Source organism: Setaria viridis, chromosome 6, assembly GCF_005286985.2.
Source record: "Setaria viridis chromosome 6, Setaria_viridis_v4.0, whole genome shotgun sequence".
Taxonomy (NCBI): Eukaryota; Viridiplantae; Streptophyta; class Magnoliopsida; order Poales; family Poaceae; genus Setaria; species Setaria viridis.
In genome coordinates, this window is record NC_048268.2 from 2,651,424 (window position 1) to 2,674,060 (window position 22,637).

The following is a 22,637-nucleotide window of genomic DNA, read 5'->3' on the forward strand; positions in this document are numbered from 1 at the left end:
TCGGCATCATCTCAACTAACCATCTCTCCCATATTGGGTTTGCGAAGCCGATAATAGGGAAGTTCCCTCTGGTTGAAGAGCTCAATCTTTCACGATGCAGTGGAGGTCTCGGCCACCACATGTGGGTGTTGGAGGTTGTTGGCAAAGCATGCCCACACCACTTGTGGCCTTCGATGACCGTGATTGTGAAGTTTTTGTGTTGATTATTATCCTAAGTAATCCTGTGAAACCTGCCTCTATATATGGGTTCTAGCTCGCAGTAGTTTTATATCATTTTACATGAACGGTTTCCTTAGACTATAAGTAGTGGCGGAGCCGGGACTTTTGCGAAGGGTATGCCGAACGAAAATTTATATATGCAAACTGGTAAAATTCATTTAGCAATTCGGTATAGTATTATAAAAATTGGCTCACAATTCAGTACACAACTACTAAATAGCATAATAAGTCTTAAATGAAGATAGAAATAGTTCAAATAGTACACTAATAGTTTAGAATATGCATGATAGAAACTTGACCAAATAAGATTACAGCACTACTTTTTAGGTCTACGCTTTCTAATAGACATGAAAGTCTTGATTACGTGGTCTTGATCTACTTCATCCAAAATATCTTTCTCAATGAACATGACAAGGCAATCATCTAAGAGATTATCAGTCATTTTGTTTCTCCGCTTGATTTTGACAAAATTCATTCCAAAAAATGCCCTCTCAACACTTGCCGTCACCACCGGTAGAATCAATACCAATTTGATAAGCAAATAAACCAAATCATAAACTTTGTGCCTATTTGTTTCCACTAGCTTAACTGAGAGGTCAACAAGGTTTTCTAGACCACTGAATCTATCATCTTGTCTCACGACATCAATATAGGTATCAAGTTGCAATTCAAGCTTTAGCAATTCGGAGCTAAATATGTCCTTAGGATAGAATTCAACAAGTCGGCATACCTTATGTGCATCAAATGATGCAAATGAATTGGATGGGTTGAGGGCAGACATACAAGAAAGTAACTCCATGTTAACCTCATCAAACCGATCATCAAGCTCTTGACTGATTTTATCAATAACCCCGATGTATACCTCTCTTCTGAAGTGATCATCATTTATTTGATCTTGGACAAACCTTCTTGATCTTCCATAAGGCACATAATTAGCCTCCATATCAAGAACTCCGACACCATGTTTATTGCAAAACAAAGTGAGGAATTGATCCCATCCATTAGATCTCAAGTGTTGCATTCTCTTTTTTTGCCACATTAATAAGGTGGATTGCATGAATAATATCTTGCTCCCTCCTTTGCAAACACTCAGATAATTCATTTGTATATCCAAGAATAACAAACAGTAAGTATACACTGAACACAAAATCAAACAACTCAAATGCTCCAACCATAAAATGAATTTTTGTCTAATCACTCTTATGTGTTGTATCCTGTCCAAGAGTGATGAGTACATCACAGATTATGGGATACATAGCAATGATATTGCATATAGTTTTGTAATGAGAGCCCCACTGAGTCTCACCAGGCCTAGCCAACCCCATCTCTTGATTCAATCTTGTCCTAGTTTTGAGTTCCCCACATTCAAGTGCTTTCATGATACTCTCAAGTCTAGCATTTCGAAGCATCCCATAACGCTTACATGAAACTCCAACAATATTTAGCAAGAGGGACACTTGGTCCAAGAACCATACACAATCAGTATTGTCCTTAGCAACGACAACAAGAACTAGTTGGAGTTGATGTGCAAAACAATGGACATAATAAGCAGAAGGTGACTCTTGCATGATCAATATTTTTAGCCCTTTAATATCTCCTTTCATATTGCTAGCCCCATCATAGCCTTGACCACGTATGCTAGTTACAATCAAACCATGACTAACAAGTACAACTTCAATTGCTTCCTTAAATGATAAAGAGGTAGTATCATCTACATGAACTACTTCAATAAAGTGCTCACATGGTCTTCCTAATTTATTAACAAAACGTAAACAAAGGGCTAGTTGTTCTTTATGTGATACATCACTAGATTCATCAGCTAAGATAGCAAAGCGAACTTCATCAATCTCTTCAATTATTTTCTTTCTAGTCTCTGGTGAAACATGAAATAATTTGTTTCTGGATCATTGGGCTAGTTAATGAGCAATTACCTGGAGCATTGTTCAGTACAAACTTGTTCACTTCTTCACTATTTGCTCCAAGAAATTTCAACAATTCTATAAAGTTGCCTTTGTTGCTAGAATCTTCACTTTCATCATATCCACGAAAAGCCAACCCTTGATGCAAAAGAAACTTGATACATCTTAGTGAATAAGTCAATCTGATCTTGTAATGCTTTATTTCTTCATCACTCCACTTCTCAATTTTATTATCAATTGCTGCATTAGGATTCATATAGCCAATGTATTTCTCTTGAGCTTCCTTGTGTGCCTTAGATTTATAGTGCTTCAAAAGTGAAGTATCTCTTACATTCCAATTTCTCCATCCATCTACAATAAATGCATCCATCCCTTTGCCCTTGTATTTTTTTGTTTTTGAACAAGTAGCACACAAAGCAAAACACAGAATCCTTCTTGATGCTATATTCAACCCAATCATATTTGGCAAACCATATAGATGTGAAATTATGATCTCTATCTCCAATTTTCCTTTTTGGAAACTCATGAGCATAAGGACGGAATGGCCCTCTAAGAATGTATGCCTCCAGACTACATCTTGATCATTAGCATGATAATTTGAAATGGGCAACCTTTCACCTGGATCATGTGGAAGATAATCAACATCGTAACCTGAAAGATTTGGTTCTACAGCAGCAGCAGTCACATCTTCAATTGCTTCTGTTACAGAAGGATCAACAATTTCTTCAATGATTATATTCTCCTCTTCCACTTGATTTTGCTCTTCCACAACAGGAGTTGAACAAGCACGTTTCTTTGCAGCTTGTTTCTGAAGCATAGAAGCAATGTCTCCATCTCTCTTCATAGTTTACAAATCCTACAAAGCACAAAGGACATACTATACAAGTATAATCAACTAATTCATCCCTATTTCCTAATTCTCAATTCTCACTGCCTACAAAAGTACACCTACACAACTTACAACAACATCAATTGAACTAATTTGAGGATAAATTGAACAACAACTAACGATTAGGGTTAGAGATTTGGGAGGAAATTTCTTCAGTGGCAGTACCTTTGCTTCAGCAGGGAGATGGAGGGGACGTTGGTCGCCGGGCAATGCGATGCACGGAGAGGGACTGAGGGAGGGCCGGAGGGGACAGCCGGAGCCGAACAGGGCACTGGCGCGGGGCCGCGCCTGCGCCCTGCGAGGCGTGCGCTCGCTGCTCGGTCGGCGGTCTGTGTCGCCTGCGCCGCTATGCGGTGCCTCGCGTCCTCGCGATGGGATGCGGCATGCGGTCTTTTTTTTTCCAGAGGGGTAGCTTTGTTGGGCCGGGTTGCTTAGGGTATGCCGTGCCATACCCGGACAGCCCACTAGCTCTGCCTGTGGCGTGCGCGGTCCGTGGGATTTGAACCCACGACCTCAAGCCTTGCACGTAGTTTCCTTATCATCCCACCTACACAGCACATCTAACTATATAGGGGATGCAATCCTTTTATATTAACTCGTAGGGGACCTTTTTATCTCAGTTTGAAACACCAACCGGGATAAAAGGGATATTATCAACCGGGATAAAAAGGGACCGAGAGCTTTAGTCCTTTTTCAGCCACCCATGGGGGACCTTTTTATCCCAGTCGGAAACAACAACCGGGATAAAAGATCCCCTTTTATCCCGGTTGGTGTCGTGGGTTTTTGTCCTGGGTGGTAACACCAACTGGGATTAAAGGGTGACCTTTAGTCCCAGTTGGTCTGACTACCCAGGACTAAAGGATCCCCACGGGTGGCTGATTTTTTTCACTCAGGACTAAAGGGTCCCCTTTTTGACCCGGGATAAAAGGGGGCCTTCAGTACCGGTTGCAAATACCAACCGGGAGTAAAGCTCCACCCCATTCCAGCATACCGTGGCGCACCTCCTTTTCCCCCGAGCCTACTTTAAATAAGGATAAAAAGGGGTGCATCGAAAGTCAGTTCTCTAGCAGTGTAAAGGCCCCAGGGAGGCATTTAGTCCCAGTTAAAAACACAATCAGAACTAAAGGCGGCCCCCTTTAGTCCCGGTTGGTGTTTCCAACCGGGATAAAAAGTCCTCTCGTCCCACTAGCCGTTACAACCGGGACTAAAGCTCCCCGTCGGTGGTTCATTACCAACCGGGACTAAAGCTCCTCCATCGGTGGTTCATTTTTAACTCGGGACTAAAGGCCCTTTAGTCCCGAGTCCAAAAACAATCAGGATTAAAAGCATTAGATGGAAGGTTTCTTTTCTACCAGTGCGAGCTCTACCCTAAAGGGACAACACCTCTAAGCCATTTTGCACCGGCCAAGCACCAGGCAAATGCTTCTTCCTTGATCTTCGTAGTGAGAGCTTCTACTGTGGAGTAATTTCGCTGAAAAATTCATACATTGCATTCCTTTCGAATCTCCCAAGCAACAAGTAGGAGTAGCGAGCGGATCACGCGCATCGGCATACCTTCAGATTTGCCGACCGCTCTCCACCAGTGTGATATATACTTTGTGAAATTGATCCCAATTGGACGCCTCCGGAAAGCACCCTCCCGTCCAATTTCGCACCTTCATCCAAACACGTTTGCTATACCGGCAGTGTGCTAACAGGTGGATGGCTGCCTCATTTGTCATCCTGCATAGCGAAAAATTCCTAGTCGATCCACCGTCCATAACCGGTTTTGGAAGGCAAGCAAGCGAAAAATTTGCATTTTGGCGGTGCTCACACTTTCGAAATGAGGGTGTCGAGCTCTGTATCCATTGGAATTGGACCATATAAGCTGACTTTATGGAGTACTCCCCATCCGCCGTGAGGTTCCACGTTATTTGATCAGGGATGTCTTGGTGTAACTCAACTGCTTGCACTCTGGACGTACCAAAGATCAACAAACTCCACAAGATGTTGTGGAGTGGTCATTGACCTGATGCTAATTCTGCACCCACGAATTATTGTGCAAGGCCTTTCGGACAGAAAGGTTCTTCTTTTTGCTTGCCGTGAAAATGGATGTCGCAATGTCCTTTGGTGAAACCCCGGCCAGCCAAGCAGCGTTGTGCCATCGTCACAGATACACGGAGGTTCACGGGGCTCCTCGCCGGGTACTGGGCGGCGCCGCCTGCTGGCTGCTGCATGCAGCTCCCGGGCGGAAGCGCCCGCCGCCGCGAGCAGGAGCATCGTCGACATGCATGGTGAGGAAGGTCGCTGCGGCGGGCGGTTTGGTGGCGGCCATTTTGCTAGCTGCAACTTTATCGATCCGTGGCTGGTCTGGATCTCGACCCAAGCTAGCCAAAATATTTATAGGCAGATTATATTACTAACTCCGTTCAAAAATATATGGCTTTTAGGACAAGCTAGCTAGTTCGAAGCTCGTCCTAAACATCATATTTGTGGATGGTCGAGAATTTATACTTTATTATGTTTTTCACACCTCATAAAGATGCCAACAAAAGAAAAATAACGTGTGATGCTACCTAGTGTATGCAACGTTGTAAGTTAAAGTTGGCATGCACGTCCGGGCGACAAGGAAAATTTGCTCATCAGCTTCTTGAGAACGAGGACCCGGGGGAAAAAACTGATTTTGCGAAGGAAAAAAAAAACAAGTTGCAATAGTTTTTTTTATACAACGAGTGCATCTGTGGCTCCACTAGACCACAAGGCATCTGTGGCTTTGCATGCCTACAGGCTACACTTTTGTGCCAATTCCGCGAAGCCATGCTGGAAGTGTGTAGAAGAAACTACAACTAAATTGGAATGTTTTTTTTAATCTCATATTTGGAACATTTTCGTATATATAGTTGTCGGAACATTTTTCTCCTCTGACCTTCTCTCTTCCGAGGAGTATCTATCTAGTAGCGGAACGAGTTTTTGTTTCAGTTTTGAATACATTTTTTGAGCAGCTAAATTTTGACAATTTTACGTATTCAGATTTTTATTATTCGAGAGTGAAAACTCACAAACAATCACTCAATTTTCAGCACACCTCAAATTCAGACCGCGTGGCTTTTATCACTCGCTAAATCATGGACTACCCGAATCGGGGCAGAACAGAATAAAATACAGCGATTTATAGAAGATCAAGTGGAGAAAAAAAAAGGGGAACAGTAACATGAACAGACCCTGATACCTTTTGTTTACATGCTCCTCGTCCTAATGCGCTTGTAAATTGGTCGCACAATGATGCACATGTAACAGCTCACTGACAAACTCTTTGTACAGGGTATAGGGCGGGTCATCTGATATAGATAACAAAGCCCTACCTCACTGTAGGCTTGCTTCTTCCCTCTTAACAAAATAGAAAAAAAATTTAACATGAACAGACTGGATTCGAAGTTCATCTGGCCAAGCGAGCTTTCTCAGCTTCTTCAGCGTTCAAGTACATCACAAGCCGAGCAAATGGGCCTAGGAAGTCTGAGAGCGCAGTGTTTGGGCCTTGAGGTCGATGGAGAGCCGTACGATCCAGCCCACCTTAGCCCACGGTTTCGATGCAAACCACCCGTGCGGGCAGTTCGGCTCCGGAACCCTCTACTCACCCGACGCAGTTGCCCTGGGGCCTCCACCGCCGCCGCCGCCGCCCCCACCGCGGGCGCCATCGAAGGTAACGAGAGCTTCGAATCCTTCTTGGTCATGCCGCAGACAGGCGCCTCAGTTCCGAACTCTAGCCCAGTTCGTTCTCTACGAATATCGCAAGCTTCCCTTCTCGAATCTTCGCTTACTCGTGGTTGGTTGCTTGTTTTGTAATTGTGCTCCTCCATTTGTTTCCTTGAGATAAATGTGGCTGTGTGTGCATCTTGTGAATTTTATTTTACTACATTGGTATTGTTACGCCTGAAATTACATTTTTTTCTATAAAAAGTTCCTTTTTCCCCCTGCAGATATTTTTTTCTTCCCAACAGATCTTAAAGCGCGTTACATAGGAGTCCTTTTTTTTACTTGCAAAATGAGAGGTCTTAACATGAAAATTTGCTGCAAATTTGAAGCTGCTTGAGTGTTAATCATCCGATGATCCCAGATCTTATTCTTATTAAATTGTATGATGTTGTATTGCAAAAGAGCTTCTTGTGTGTTGACGGCACAAGCTCTGATTGATTCTTTGAAAATGTAATGTTAGCACTATCTGCGGTGATTTCAATATATCAGTAGAGGGGTTGATCTTAAATGTCTCATGTCCTACAGCTTCAATGGTTTTATCATTGATGATATCATGGATGAATGCACATTTGTGCACAGAGTCTTTATTCTAGTTAGAACTGTACTGTTATTCACACAAATTTATAATTTTTCACTGACGAAGTGACGATGCCCTCATTCTTAGGTACTACTCTGCACAATGGATGTGGAGCCGAGCCTATTGACTGTGTCCTCTGTTAGGGATTGGTCTGAGCTTCCACTAGATGCTCTCTCCACAATATTCATGAAGCTTGGGACCATTGAGATCCTGATGGGCGCAGGACTTGTGTGCCGTTCCTGGTTGGCTGCTGCAAAGTCCCCTGAACTGTGGCGCTTTGTGGACATGACGGGCCACAAGATGGTTAACAATATGGTTAACGGTGACCCAGGGATCTTATGTGCAATGGCCAAAGTGGCTATAGATCGCTCTGATGGACAAATGGAATCATTCAGGGCTCAGTTGTTTGTAACAAGTGAACTCTTGGATTACATTGAGAGCAGGTATTGTTCTTGTCATGCTAAATTTCAGTTCTTGGAACTTGACATATTTTCTATTCATCTGTGAGTATCAGATTTTTGCTGCTGCATTACTCCCAATGACCAGTCTCATTACTTGGTTACTTTGTATTACTTAGCCTTGCAGTGATGTGACATGTTCATCATGTCAGTATTATGCTTATCAGGACAATCTTTACCCTGCCTTCACAAGTCACCTATTTTTTCACTGTACCCCCCGGGACTCATACATTTGTCAGCACCACGATTAAGTGTATATGCTGCTTATAACCCCGGTAACCTGGCCCACCATGGTTTTTCCATCTAATGCAATTTCCTGAAGGAACCATACAGAACCAAGTTGGCCACTACTTGCACATTATTTCAGTATGCAACCAACAAATTGCATGGGCTCAGGCTTTTCCCAATTGGGTAGACTTTATGAAAAATAAATTGACAAAAAAAATTGTATTGTTATGGAAGGGTGTATGGATGATAGTTGTTTACTACTAGGGATGTTCATGAAACTGTCTTATTTGGCCGGAAGTGGGAAAATTGTGTAGTGTGTTTACTTGTGTTAGGAAGATTTATGCAGTAAAATTGTATCCTCATCTCTTGAAGTTTTGCTCATCAGGAAGAATCCACACCTGGCCTCCCCAAGTCTTATATTTCTTTACTGTAATGGGTACTACTTTACATCATTAGCACCACCTAATACGTGTATATGCTGCTTGCAAACCCCTATAAGCAATCCCATCACATTTTTTTTGGTTAGTCTATTGCAGTATTCTTGAAGGAACCGTGCTATATCAAACCAATTCACCCACCAATTGCACATTTAACATGCAAGCAGCAATTGCATGGGCTCAGGATTGCCCCAGCTGGTTAGGTTTTTCAGAAAAATGCCCCAAAACTTGCAGTTTTATGGATGGTACATTAACTTGTGGTAATATCAACACATGAAAATGCCTTCTGCGGGGCAAAGTGTTCAGTGTGTTTATTCGTGGCTAGTGCGATGCTTACACCTTGGCTAATCTGCAGTTACATCATATTGTCCAATTCAGTAATCACCTGTCCCCTTTTGTGCTTCACTCTGCAGGGCCAATTCATTGAAGAGCATACAATTAACCAATTGCTGGTATCTTTGGACCCAAAAATTGAGTAGGTTTGCATCTAAATGTCCCCTTTTGGAGGAGATAGAGTTCTCATACCAAAAAATGCTACCAGAACTTATCAGGCATCTTGGTAGCGTGCACCCAAACCTGAAGTGTCTAAGAATCTCTCTACCATCCATTTGGCAAAACGGGGTACATATGGAATACGACGAATCATGGGAGGCGGGGAAAAATGAGGAGGCCTTTGCCATAGCAGAGAGCTTGCACGAGCTGCGGTTTCTTCAGATGGCAGGCAGATGTCTATCCAACGACGGAGTGTATGCCATCATCCAGGGCTGCCCTCACCTCGAGTGCCTCGACATCACCAAATGCTGCCATGTGTATGTCAATGACGAACTGCGTGCTCACTGCGCCAAGATCAAGTGTGTCTTGTTTCCCAAACGTGCTCAGATTAAGAGGACAAGGCGAAGATGATGGTGATCTTCTATGCATGACTAATCTGAGCACGGGTTTCTTAAATCCCCCCTCCACCCCCCCCCCCCTCCCCAAAAAAAAAAAAAAATATCTGTGACTTTGAATAGAATCTCATACCTGAAGTAAATGGGTGTCATTGCCTATATGGGAGAATATCATCACATGTGAGGATGACAATTATATTGATATTTGTGATGGCACGGAGCAAATTTACTCCTTGCTGAGCCGTGTGTGCCTCTGCCATCAGATGTATTACCTTCATGATGGAAAAATTTTATATGGAAAACCAACAGAAAACAGATGCGTAGCTACAGTTCAGAGATAACCCAACCGCATGTTGGGCCTTGAGGCCCATGGAGTACTCGATGCACCCACCCACGAAAACCAGCATTAGAGTGTATTAGTGGGCTTCATGCCCGGCTAGACCCTTTGGGCTATGAGGTGTGTCGCCGGCCCCTGCCCACGCGCACCCCTCGTGGGTTTCCTTGTAGGATCTTGTAGGATAGGTAAGGACTTCCTTATTTGGTGATCGTATCTATAAACCAACTCTAGAATCATTGTCTATATGTGTGTACGTACTAGGTACCTTCGTAATCAATCTACAATTTTCTTAGCCATATTTGCTTTCAACTAAAAGCAAACCTCCTCGCCAAACGAAGTTACCCACGAACCTCCGCCGTCGCTGCCGCCGCTGGCGAAGGTAACGAAATGAGCAATATCCCCCGTAGCTAGCTAGTTGTGTGGTCCTGTTCGTTCGGCGCCAAGATCTTAACTCCCCTCGCGGTAGGGCGCCGATTCATGGGATGGGAAAAATGTTTGAATTCGTGATTGATGATCCGATCGATTCAACAACTGATGGAGTTTTGTGTCCATTCCCGCTTGATGGCGTTTCAGTATTTTTGTTTTCCTTTCGTTGCCACCGACTAGATCCTCTCGTACTAGTTCAGTTCATCGTTGTTCTTGCCGCAGAGTTCTAGAAGAGAAGCTTCTGAATATTTTGGGACGCAAAGTTCTCTGCTTTAATTTGGATTGGATCCTAGTTCGATATGAACTCTACCTGTTCCTGGCTGTAATAGTTTCACCAATTCTTTTCCCCACAGCAACCACCACACATACATGTTTGTTGCAGAAGATTAGTTTTTTAGTATAAGATCATGCAAGATTTTGTACGATCTTTTTTTTTTGTTTGAAAAAGCTTCTTATATATGTTGGATGGAACAAGTTACTATGATCGATTATTGAAAACATAGTGCTATCAACTGTGGTTTTGATGCATCAATCAAAGGTTGATATAAAATGTCTCAAGATTTACGACTTTCCCGATTTTCACAGATGGACCCATGTTTTTTTTTGTTTTTGCATAACGTCTTTATGCTAGTTATTACAACTTCATGGGATTTTAACTTATCACATATGCCCCCAATCTTAGGTACCGCAATGGATCAATACCCAATCCCCTTGCCAAAGTCACCTGTGAGGGATTGGTCTCAGCTCCCACTAGACCCTCTTTCCTCAATCTTCATGAAGCTGGGGGCCATTGAGATCCTGATGAGCGCAGGTCTTGTGTGCCGCTCATGGTTGGCGGCTGCAAGGACACCCGAACTATGGCGCTTTGTGGACATGACACGCCACAAATTGGTCTTCTTGAAGAACGTAGGTACCATGTGTGCCATGGCAAAAGTGGCTATAGATCGCTCCGGTGGACGTATGGAGTCATTCTGGGCTCAGCAATTTGTTACTAGTGAACTCTTGGATTACATTGCCAGCAGGTATGGTTCGCTGCCATGCTAAATGTCAATTCCTGCATTGAACCTGTTTTGGGGCTTTAAGCATTTAAATTTTGCTGGATTATCAGTTTTTAGGTATGGTTCAAAGTAGGGGTAAGATCACCAAGAAAACCTTAATTCTATAACCTGATTAATAGCAGGCCACAAATTCGTTAAATTCACATAATCATGATATATAATGTTTAGGCATTGGCTTAACTCTGCTGGTATTTGGTATTGCCCAGTTCATTCCCTTGTCCTTTTTTGTGCTTATGCATGCAGGGCCAATTCTTTGAAGAGCATTCGACTCATCGCATGCTTATACATTTCGGATACGTCACTGGTTAGGGTTGCAGAAAAATGCCCGCTTTTGGAGGAGATAGAGTGCTCTTATCATGCACGGCCAGCAGAGTTTTACGGATATGTTGGCAATGTGCGTCCCCAGCTAAAGCGCCTAAGAATCCATGTCGAGAAGGGGTATGATTCTGATGAGATCGAGCGTGAGATGGAGGAGGAACGTCGCCAGCAATTGGGTTCCGATGAAGAAGACGAAGACGAGGAAACTGAGGAGGAATCTTTCGAAGCTTGGGAGGCGAGGAAAAATAAGGATGCCTTTGCCATTGCAGAGAGCTTGCACGAGCTCCGGCTTCTTCAGATGGCAGGCAACAGCCTGACAAACAAAGGGCTCTACGCCATCCTCGACGGCTGCCCCCACCTCGAGTGCCTCGACATCTCCAGCTGCTCCAATCTCCCTTTGGACAACAAACTCCGAGCTCGATGTGCAAGGCTCAAACACGTCTGGTTACCCGGACAGCTGAATAGGGTTCGCTGCCCTGATCTTCATGTCATCAGAGAGCACGAGGGTGAAGACTACAGCAACATTGTGCGCAGCCTTTCAGAAGACGAGGATATGCATCTGTGCGCTGAGGGGGAGACGGATGATGGTTCATACGGCGGCAACTACTGGCAGGACTACTCCTCATCACCCCCATCGTCCCCTGATGAGTCCTCCGGCCCTGAATTGAGCAAAGTGACCTGTGATGACACTAGGTTCTATACTGACATCCATGAGTACTATTCTCTCTGATCATCTATGCGTCTTGTTTGAACTTTGAACCATCATGGTGTGTGCTTTTTTAGTTTGTGTCGTGATGTGTGGTGTTCGAACTTCAAAGTCCCCTGATGCGTCTTGTTTGAACTTCGAACCATCATGGTCTCTTAAGTTGTGTCATGGTGTGTCCTTTAAATTGCTATCATATTGAACGTTACATCTCGCCTTGTATGTCCCACTTTGGAAAGTTGGATTCTTTATTCGGTTGCTGTGAAAATTGAACAGATTTACATGTGCACAGGTCACAAGCTTTGTGTCACTTGATGGCCCATTAACATTCTGTTTTGGGCCTTTTGGACTTGTGCATGTTCATGGAAACATGTAAGCAATTGTCCCCCCTCGTCGGCCTTCAAGAACAAAACACAGGTTTTGGAAGAGTTCACTGACAGTGACAGATAATAATCACGATTCTCCTTTTACAAGAGACCAAGGCTCAAACAACATCCTGGCCAATCTTTGTAAAGTTTTAGTGGTAAAAAAATCAAATCCCGTAGGTGTAGTTGCCTAAAAATATGTAGCTTTGTTACAGTAAAATTCTGAGCAGTAATTCATTGATTAATATATCATGTGTTACAAAATTGTCATAAGACTTTTTTAATATAAATCTAATATCATTTGATTGAAACGTAATTCATTTTTTATTACTAGTGATCCATTCTATATAAATGATTTACTCATATTTTTTTGCGACTCCTTTGTTAACATGTGCCAGGCGGATTTTTCATTAGTATTTGAGTACTAGAGATCATTCTATACAAATGATTTACTTTTTTTATGGCTCCTTCCTTTATTAATACTAGGTGATTTCCCACGCGTTGCGGCGGGATTTGAGAGAGCTTTTCGATAAACTATGAACCAATGTGGTTGCCTAATTGCTCGTATAAATGGTGCACTTGTAGAGATTACGTTGAAAGCCATGAGCGACCTCTTGGATAAAAATCATAGACCTTTGAGTTACTCTTTGGTTAATTAACGAGGCAGAGAGAGAGGAGGGCTAGTGGAGTGAGAAGTTGAGCTCTAATACCAATTGTTGGCCCAAATTGGATTTCCTTCTCAATTCCACACATAACAAAAGCAGCCGATTTGAAGAAATTGGTGTTGAGTCCAGTAGTGTTTGTGAAGGCTGTTAGAGTTTTCACGTAGCCATTTTACTTGTAACTCATCTCCTTGAAATTGAGTATGGTATCATTTGGATATTGTAGAAGTAGAACTGGACATGTTTGATCAGGTAGGATGGGGTGTTTGAGAAAACCTTCATCGATTCCATTGTTTTCTTTTTCGACCCCCTTTCCTTTTTCCTTTTTCTCTTCCTTCTTGGTTTTGCATTTTCATCTGGAGCTACTGCACTTGTAATTATGCATTCATATGCATCTGTACATCACCCACTTGTTTTGTTTTTAATGAAAAAAAGTATAGGACTCCTTCCCGTCTTCCCTTGAACCCTATTCGATTGTTTTAATTTTCTTTTGAGTGGTCAATTTGTTCGTTCAGATTTAGTTTTGCTTTTGCAGGAGCCCCTCTCTGAAGAGCCTTCAACTCATCTCTTGCCCGGACGTTGGTAACAAAGGATTTGCAGAGGCCATAAAGAAATCCCCTCTCCTTGAGGAGCTTGAGCTCTCACGTTGTTCGGAAGTATGTACAAAGGTTGTCTTTGTGGCTGTTGGCAAATCATGTCCTCAGCTGAAGCACTTCAAACTAAACAAGCTTGGACTTCGCCATAATGATATTAGAGGTTGCTCTGACAGTGGAGAAGCCCTGGGGATAGCAACTATGACAGAGCTACGCACGCTTCAGCTCTTGGGCCATGAACTCACCAACGAAGGGCTTATAGTCATCCTGGAAAATTGCCCCCACCTGGAGTCCTTGTACATGCATTCTTGCTTGAATGTTGAAATGGACGACACCCTTCGAGATGCATGCGCTGGCATCAAGACACTGTCTATTTGGCCACAAAAATGGTGATCAAGAATTTCAGGTCCAGGCCCGGCTCCTATCTGGAGCAATATAATGACTCCCAAACTGAATATATGATCGGCTTTTATGTTAAAATATGGGTCTAATTTTGACAATGATCTGGACTTCGAGATCCAATCATTTCTCTGAAGATGGCGTCTGTGAAGTGAACTTGTGAAGAAGCTAACCATTGCTTCTGATTAAGTTAGTGTAGTGATGTATGTTCTGTTTGTCGTGTTATGATTGTCTAATAAGTGATCCTGTGTGGGCATAAGAGTATGCCTGCTGAATTTGATCCCTGTAATGTATATGTCTCTTGGTGTCAGTTAGAACCGTTTAATCTTGTGAAATAGCTGTAAATCACAATTACACCTCGAAACAGGGGTGAGAATACAAATACCCCAAATTATTATTTTACCGATACTAAGGATTTTTTTTCGAGAACGCAGCACCAGCTGTATTTTTGGAAAGATAAAAACAAAGAACAGCCTTGCATAATCTCTTCGTGCTGTGAATATACCAATATAAATCCACATATATGGGTCATCTCTTCTATTATTTTCCATTGCAAACTTGCCGGTACGGTGGCAGCTTAGTTCTGGGTTTAAACCATTCATTTAGAGCAGTCCTAAATTTACTCTGAAAACTATCACTCCAACCAATATTTCTTCTGATAGGTTCAAAATAAATTAGATCTTTTCTCTCTCATATTTATCCTCCTCTCATTTATCTCTCACTATTTAGCGTCACCGGCCATACGCATCCGGAGGCGGGGGCGCCCATACACAATTTCTTCTCATTCTTTCCTCTCTCCTCAATAACTTTTTCAACACCTGGGCCTTTTGATGACATAGCAGCTTACGGGCACCTGGAACTACTACTACCTGCTGTACATGCTAGTTGCACAATGTATTTGGACCGGTTGCAGGATTTGTTTATTGTTTATGGACTGCTTTTATGCAGCATCGTGGACGTCATTAAAAGGTTGTTTGGTTTGGACCTAGGCAACAATCTCAAGCATTGGATTTAAAAATTTACAGGTAAAATGTACCAACTTACTTCAAATATTTTTTTTAAAAAAAGAAACAGGTAAATGTTTTCATGACCGGTGCGTATAGATTTTTCTCAACTGTTTCTCTTCGCTCCGGGGCCAGGGTTTTTGGTTTTGCTGGGGTAGAGGCGCTTCTCCGTTTAATGTCTTGGCGGCGGTGGGTGGTTTCTTGCGTGTCCTTTGTTCGTTTCCGTTCCCCTTCTGGCCGAATTTCGCGGCCCCTTTTGTTTGATTGCGACGTAGCTAGGGCTTGCCGGCTGGGGTTTCGCGGCCTGTCGAGATTGGGGGCTTTTCTTGGCGCCGGTTACTGACGGCGACAGATTGAGCAGCGGTAAAACTGCGCGCGTCGGGCGGTTGTGTTCGTAGTATGCTATCAGATAAAAGCAGTGCATCTCCTTTTGCTTGCTATATCCTGGTGTTTCAGTAGTGGGTCAAATCAAATCTTGAGACACGCATGTGGTGGAAAAGGATAGAGATGAGGGGGGTAGACTTGAGGGCACAAGAAAGGTCAACCATTTTATTATTAGTATATAGTATTATCAGATTTTCTTTAGGTTGAAGCAAATAAAGTGGGGAAAAAATGTGCCGGCTAACTTTTGCAAATCAATGGTGCGAGAGAACTTCGCTCTGTCGATTTATGAACTTGTTCTGTTGCTGTCATTGGTTCGAAAGATTAAGCAAAGGAATCAAGGGGGGGATTTGTCATGGAAAAAAAAATTCTTCCTTCTAGTCCCAAATCCATGTCTGGCATTGAAAGGTGGAAGCTTGTAAGGAATTGATTAGATATGCGAACGTATGGGTGGTGAAGATATATTCAATTTCCATGATAAAATAATTCCCACCCAGTTATTAGGTTTGCCCAGCCATGGATCATCGTATCTTGCGTCCATTTATTAGGGCCCGTTTGGTTACTTTTGCTTATTTTTAGCACGTGTCACATCAATATTTAGATACTAATTAGGAGTATTAAACGTAGACTATTTACAAAACTCATTACATAAGTGGAGGCTAAACGGCGAGACGAATCTATTAAGCCTAATTAATCCATCATTAGCAAATGTTTACTGTAGCAACACATTGTCAAATCATGGACTAATTAGGCTTAATAGATTCGTCTCGCCGTTTAGCCTCCACTTATGTAATGGGTTTTGTAAATAGTCTACGTTTAATACTCCTAATTAGTATCTAAATATTTGATGTGACGGGTGCTTAAATTTTTAAGTCAGTAAACCAAACCCGGCCTTAATTAGTCTGGATATGGGTCTGTCCAGAGTGTTGGGATACCAACACGTGATCCCAATCATCTGGTGGCATATGGAATGCCACGTCAGCATGTTGGGTGACTCGTGACACTGGGAGCTTAGCACCTTAAAATAGACCTGCACGCCATATATGTATTAATGGGGCAACTTTTGTTGTATAGTACCATCTAATTTACAAGTCGTAAACGATCTTGTCATGTAGATTTCAAAGGATGGTCAAATTGTCATGAGCGTTTTGGATAAGGAAAAAAAAAAGGTTTCTACAAAGACAGGAGTTAGGAGCTGGAAGCATAGTCAAATTTTACAGGATCTTGTGCAATTTACCCATACAAATGTTATATATGAACAGTATCTATGGTATGATAAAATTTAACACCTGTAATGTAATCAGTATAATAAAATATGTATGTTACTTATGTGATGTAAGACTAATTTTTCCATACAACTTTCACATTTTGTGATTTAAGTTTGCGTAATTTATCATCTATGTGTGTTACTGAGCTCAAGGTCTGATCCTGTATCCAGCCTTATTTTATCTTCAAAATTAAGAGGATGCCATAGGGGAAAAAATGTTATCATGCATTTGCATCTTATGCCAGATACCCTAACGCAACATTTCTAGAATGTTTCCCCCTTTTATGATTTATGCTTGCAACTTGCTCCAATTTGCTGTAAACCATTTAGGCTGGGGTGTGCGTGGTCGTGGAGTGGCACTGAGGATATCGGTTGTTCTTCGCTAGTATCATTTAGCAATTCGCCACAAAACCATTTAGCCTGATGTAGAAATGTGGCTGTAGTTGTTCTTTACTTCTGCCATTTAACAATTTTGCTAAAGTTATTTTGCATGAAGAAAGTGAAAAGTCTGAGATGTCTTTCTTCTTCGACAAAAGATTATGTCACTATGTTTTCTTGTTGGATATTTTTCGTTTCAGGAAATTTATTCATGCTGGTACTGCGAATGGAAATGGGATTTAACCGCTTTCGGAGTCAATTTCTACTCATTCCAAGTTATGCTTACAGAATCGTAGTCCTGATCAATTATTGTAATGAACATGTAATTTTCTGTGAATGACAGGTCCAGCAGTTGCTGCATTCTGAAGTGGAACATGGACATGGAGGGCCAACCCTCGAAGACTACGGTGAATGAAGGTGTGACAAATGTTGATATCCCTGCAGCATTGGCAGCTGCAGCCCCATCAGCAGGCACCACCACTCCTCCAGGAACTAACACTGCGGGCGTGGCTTCATGCCGAGGAGGACAAAAGGAGGACGCTGCAGAAGAAAGATGTCACCGCAGCTCTAGCTGGGACCGAGGTATTTGATTTCTTGGTAGATAGCTAGCGGTCCATCGGAGAAACCCAAGGGTGAAGCAACGGCAACCGTGCAGGAGGATGACGATCCCTATCGTGACTACTACTGGGATGATTACTCGCCCCCTTGGTCCCCTGATGAGTCCCCCAGCCCTGACTTGCGCAATGTGACCTGTGATGACCCGAGATACTATACTTACATCCATGACTACTATTCTCTGTGAGAGAAAACAGTGTCCTGCTTGAACTTTGTGTGGAGCGTTGTTTAGGATGCTGTCTGATCCTGTTTGGATACGCTTCTTCTAGTCACGCTTGAATTATAATCTAAGCGAAGATTTTCTCACTTCTCACTTTTCACTTTTCATAGTTTAAATCTCTGAAGCGGCTTACCAGGTAAGCGAGAATCGGTGAAAATAACCAAGGCGTTTGGCGGGATTCTCGCTTATTTCTATTGATAAGTCGCTTATAAGCGGAAACAAATGGGGTCACAGTATTTTGGAGTTTGAACTTGTAATCTGGGCTTTTATATATGAACCCTGCAGGAGGACTTTCGGTGTACTATTGGCAAGGCTTGTGTAGCTTAACGGCCTAATAGTGTTCTGTCATGGTCTTTTGGCCTTGTGGTTTGTACTGGCCTAATAGGTTAGTTTCTGTACATCAGTCATCAGTGCATCTGGTAATGGAGACGTATGGAAATGCAGCTTCATGTACCATACTCTAGTAATGAAAAAAGGTGTTAGTTTGGATATCGAAGTTGCCTTGAAGATTTAGTGTCGATCCACAATTAATTTGATGTTTTGATATGGGTTTTATTATTTTATAAAGTAACAAAACTGTGTCGATCCACAACATTCATATGGATAATCTAATTTACGTTCATCATGGAGGAAATAGCGCGTCCATATTAATTTCAAAGCTCATAAATCCATGTCTGATTTGAAAATCGTTTGCCAGGTATTAGGATGTGTGTTGCAGTCAATTGAACAAGGTACCATATGGTTTGAACATTTTAGTTTCCATGTCCTTCTAATTTACTCATCAATTCAGAAATACTAGTAAACCTGGTATTCATCCGAGTATATGGGTTGAAGAACCACCAAATTTTATTGTACCAATATTGGTTGACAATTTAACTGTAACTAAAAAATACTCCGCGTGCGTTGCTACGGGTTATCTGCTTATTAAGTAGTATTAGGCTATTAGGGCATTATATTGAATTCCATGTCACGAAATCCTTGTCAAACTTCTTCTAAATATGTTTTGGCCTCTTAACACTTGTTGACACGCTTTGCATACATGTCAACTAACGCATTCAACAGCACATCTATCACGAGCAAAAGCTGAAGATACAAATGCCGTGGTAACTAAATTTGGAACAAGGCTTTCATGCTTCTTGTCAGGAAACAGTTTCCTATGTGTAGACCCTACAACTATGGTGGTTCAAAGAACAATGCCAATATACCTGAGCTCAACAAACATGTGCTGAGCCATGTTTGACCACTGATCCATGGATCCACCTCCACTGCGCAAATTGTTGAATGCGTAGCCATCTTGAGTTCTTTTTTTATGCTTAGGCCATGTTTAGTTTCCACCAAAATCCCAACTTTGACACTATGCAAAAAGAAGATTCCCCATCACATCAAACTTGCGATACATGTATGGAGTACTAAATGTAGATGAAATCAAAAACTAATTGCACAGTTTTGTTATACTTTGCGAGACGAATCTTTTAAGCCTAATTAGTCAATTTTTGGACAATAATTCACAAATACAAACGAAATGCTACAGTTGCGCATTTATGATAAACTCCCAACTTTGACACTCCCAAATTGGGAACTAAACAAGGCCTTATTTTATTCTGCACGCTGCTTATTTTATTATTAAAAGTAATCGGTCTGCCGGTAGTCGGCAGCGATGGCTTTGCCGATCTCGTTCGTGTTGGGCATCCCGCGACATGTAAGAATTGGTATTGAAACCAGTCACCTGTGCTACTTTGTGGGACGATGCACTACCGGAAACAGTTCTTTTGCCGAGTGCCCCAGGCACTCGGCGAAGGCCCCATTACACTCGGCAAATCTATTTGCCGAGTGTAACACTCGGCGAAGTGTACTCGGTAAAGTTTTTCTCGGCAAACAGGCTGTTTGCCGAGTGTCGATCGTCGGGCACTCGGCAAACCTTTTGCCGAGTGCCAAAATACACTCGGCAAAATTAAACACTCGGCACAAAGACGTTAACGGTCTGTGACGGCGACGGAAGCTTTGCCGAGTGTCTGACGGCCGACACTCGGCGAAGTCTACTCGTTTGCCAAATCATGGACTAATTAGGCTTAATAGATTCGTCTCGCCGTTTAGCCTCCACTTATGTAATGGGTTTTGTAAATAGTCTACGTTTAATACTCCTAATTAGTATCTAAATATTTGATGTGACGGGTGCTTAAATTTTTAAGTCAGTAAACCAAACCCGGCCTTAATTAGTCTGGATATGGGTCTGTCCAGAGTGTTGGGATACCAACACGTGATCCCAATCATCTGGTGGCATATGGAATGCCACGTCAGCATGTTGGGTGACTCGTGACACTGGGAGCTTAGCACCTTAAAATAGACCTGCACGCCATATATGTATTAATGGGGCAACTTTTGTTGTATAGTACCATCTAATTTACAAGTCGTAAACGATCTTGTCATGTAGATTTCAAAGGATGGTCAAATTGTCATGAGCGTTTTGGATAAGGAAAAAAAAAAGGTTTCTACAAAGACAGGAGTTAGGAGCTGGAAGCATAGTCAAATTTTACAGGATCTTGTGCAATTTACCCATACAAATGTTATATATGAACAGTATCTATGGTATGATAAAATTTAACACCTGTAATGTAATCAGTATAATAAAATATGTATGTTACTTATGTGATGTAAGACTAATTTTTCCATACAACTTTCACATTTTGTGATTTAAGTTTGCGTAATTTATCATCTATGTGTGTTACTGAGCTCAAGGTCTGATCCTGTATCCAGCCTTATTTTATCTTCAAAATTAAGAGGATGCCATAGGGGAAAAAATGTTATCATGCATTTGCATCTTATGCCAGATACCCTAACGCAACATTTCTAGAATGTTTCCCCCTTTTATGATTTATGCTTGCAACTTGCTCCAATTTGCTGTAAACCATTTAGGCTGGGGTGTGCGTGGTCGTGGAGTGGCACTGAGGATATCGGTTGTTCTTCGCTAGTATCATTTAGCAATTCGCCACAAAACCATTTAGCCTGATGTAGAAATGTGGCTGTAGTTGTTCTTTACTTCTGCCATTTAACAATTTTGCTAAAGTTATTTTGCATGAAGAAAGTGAAAAGTCTGAGATGTCTTTCTTCTTCGACAAAAGATTATGTCACTATGTTTTCTTGTTGGATATTTTTCGTTTCAGGAAATTTATTCATGCTGGTACTGCGAATGGAAATGGGATTTAACCGCTTTCGGAGTCAATTTCTACTCATTCCAAGTTATGCTTACAGAATCGTAGTCCTGATCAATTATTGTAATGAACATGTAATTTTCTGTGAATGACAGGTCCAGCAGTTGCTGCATTCTGAAGTGGAACATGGACATGGAGGGCCAACCCTCGAAGACTACGGTGAATGAAGGTGTGACAAATGTTGATATCCCTGCAGCATTGGCAGCTGCAGCCCCATCAGCAGGCACCACCACTCCTCCAGGAACTAACACTGCGGGCGTGGCTTCATGCCGAGGAGGACAAAAGGAGGACGCTGCAGAAGAAAGATGTCACCGCAGCTCTAGCTGGGACCGAGGTATTTGATTTCTTGGTAGATAGCTAGCGGTCCATCGGAGAAACCCAAGGGTGAAGCAACGGCAACCGTGCAGGAGGATGACGATCCCTATCGTGACTACTACTGGGATGATTACTCGCCCCCTTGGTCCCCTGATGAGTCCCCCAGCCCTGACTTGCGCAATGTGACCTGTGATGACCCGAGATACTATACTTACATCCATGACTACTATTCTCTGTGAGAGAAAACAGTGTCCTGCTTGAACTTTGTGTGGAGCGTTGTTTAGGATGCTGTCTGATCCTGTTTGGATACGCTTCTTCTAGTCACGCTTGAATTATAATCTAAGCGAAGATTTTCTCACTTCTCACTTTTCACTTTTCATAGTTTAAATCTCTGAAGCGGCTTACCAGGTAAGCGAGAATCGGTGAAAATAACCAAGGCGTTTGGCGGGATTCTCGCTTATTTCTATTGATAAGTCGCTTATAAGCGGAAACAAATGGGGTCACAGTATTTTGGAGTTTGAACTTGTAATCTGGGCTTTTATATATGAACCCTGCAGGAGGACTTTCGGTGTACTATTGGCAAGGCTTGTGTAGCTTAACGGCCTAATAGTGTTCTGTCATGGTCTTTTGGCCTTGTGGTTTGTACTGGCCTAATAGGTTAGTTTCTGTACATCAGTCATCAGTGCATCTGGTAATGGAGACGTATGGAAATGCAGCTTCATGTACCATACTCTAGTAATGAAAAAAGGTGTTAGTTTGGATATCGAAGTTGCCTTGAAGATTTAGTGTCGATCCACAATTAATTTGATGTTTTGATATGGGTTTTATTATTTTATAAAGTAACAAAACTGTGTCGATCCACAACATTCATATGGATAATCTAATTTACGTTCATCATGGAGGAAATAGCGCGTCCATATTAATTTCAAAGCTCATAAATCCATGTCTGATTTGAAAATCGTTTGCCAGGTATTAGGATGTGTGTTGCAGTCAATTGAACAAGGTACCATATGGTTTGAACATTTTAGTTTCCATGTCCTT

General features: G+C 42.2%; 3 protein-coding genes across 4 annotated transcripts; 2 read left to right on the top strand and 1 right to left on the bottom strand.

The window, feature by feature from the left end:
- Window positions 1-2,085: 2,085 nt before the first annotated feature.
- On the bottom strand, window positions 2,086-2,982 carry LOC117860752 (uncharacterized). Its single transcript, XM_034744125.1, has one exon. It carries the CDS (start codon window positions 2,980-2,982, stop codon window positions 2,086-2,088), a length of 897 nt encoding a protein of 298 aa, XP_034600016.1.
- A 3,553-nt stretch (window positions 2,983-6,535) lies between these two features.
- Window positions 6,536-9,586, top strand: LOC117859940 (putative F-box/LRR-repeat protein 9). 2 transcript variants are annotated; one of them, XM_034743137.2, is made up of 3 exons: window positions 6,536-6,829; window positions 7,424-7,779; window positions 8,873-9,586. In XM_034743137.2, exons 1-3 carry the CDS (start codon window positions 6,551-6,553, stop codon window positions 9,360-9,362), a joined length of 1,125 nt encoding a protein of 374 aa, XP_034599028.2. In that variant the 5' UTR covers window positions 6,536-6,550; the 3' UTR covers window positions 9,363-9,586. The 2 variants fall into 2 exon arrangements, with proteins under 2 accessions (XP_034599028.2, XP_034599027.2); XM_034743136.2 differs by having other exon boundaries at window positions 6,536-6,706.
- A 288-nt stretch (window positions 9,587-9,874) lies between these two features.
- Window positions 9,875-18,827, top strand: LOC117859939 (uncharacterized). The gene is made up of 5 exons (XM_072294549.1): window positions 9,875-11,131; window positions 11,411-12,211; window positions 13,751-14,197; window positions 17,581-17,737; window positions 17,839-18,827. Exons 1-5 carry the CDS (start codon window positions 10,659-10,661, stop codon window positions 18,037-18,039), a joined length of 2,079 nt encoding a protein of 692 aa, XP_072150650.1. The 5' UTR covers window positions 9,875-10,658; the 3' UTR covers window positions 18,040-18,827.
- The last annotated feature ends 3,810 nt before the right edge of the window (window positions 18,828-22,637 follow it).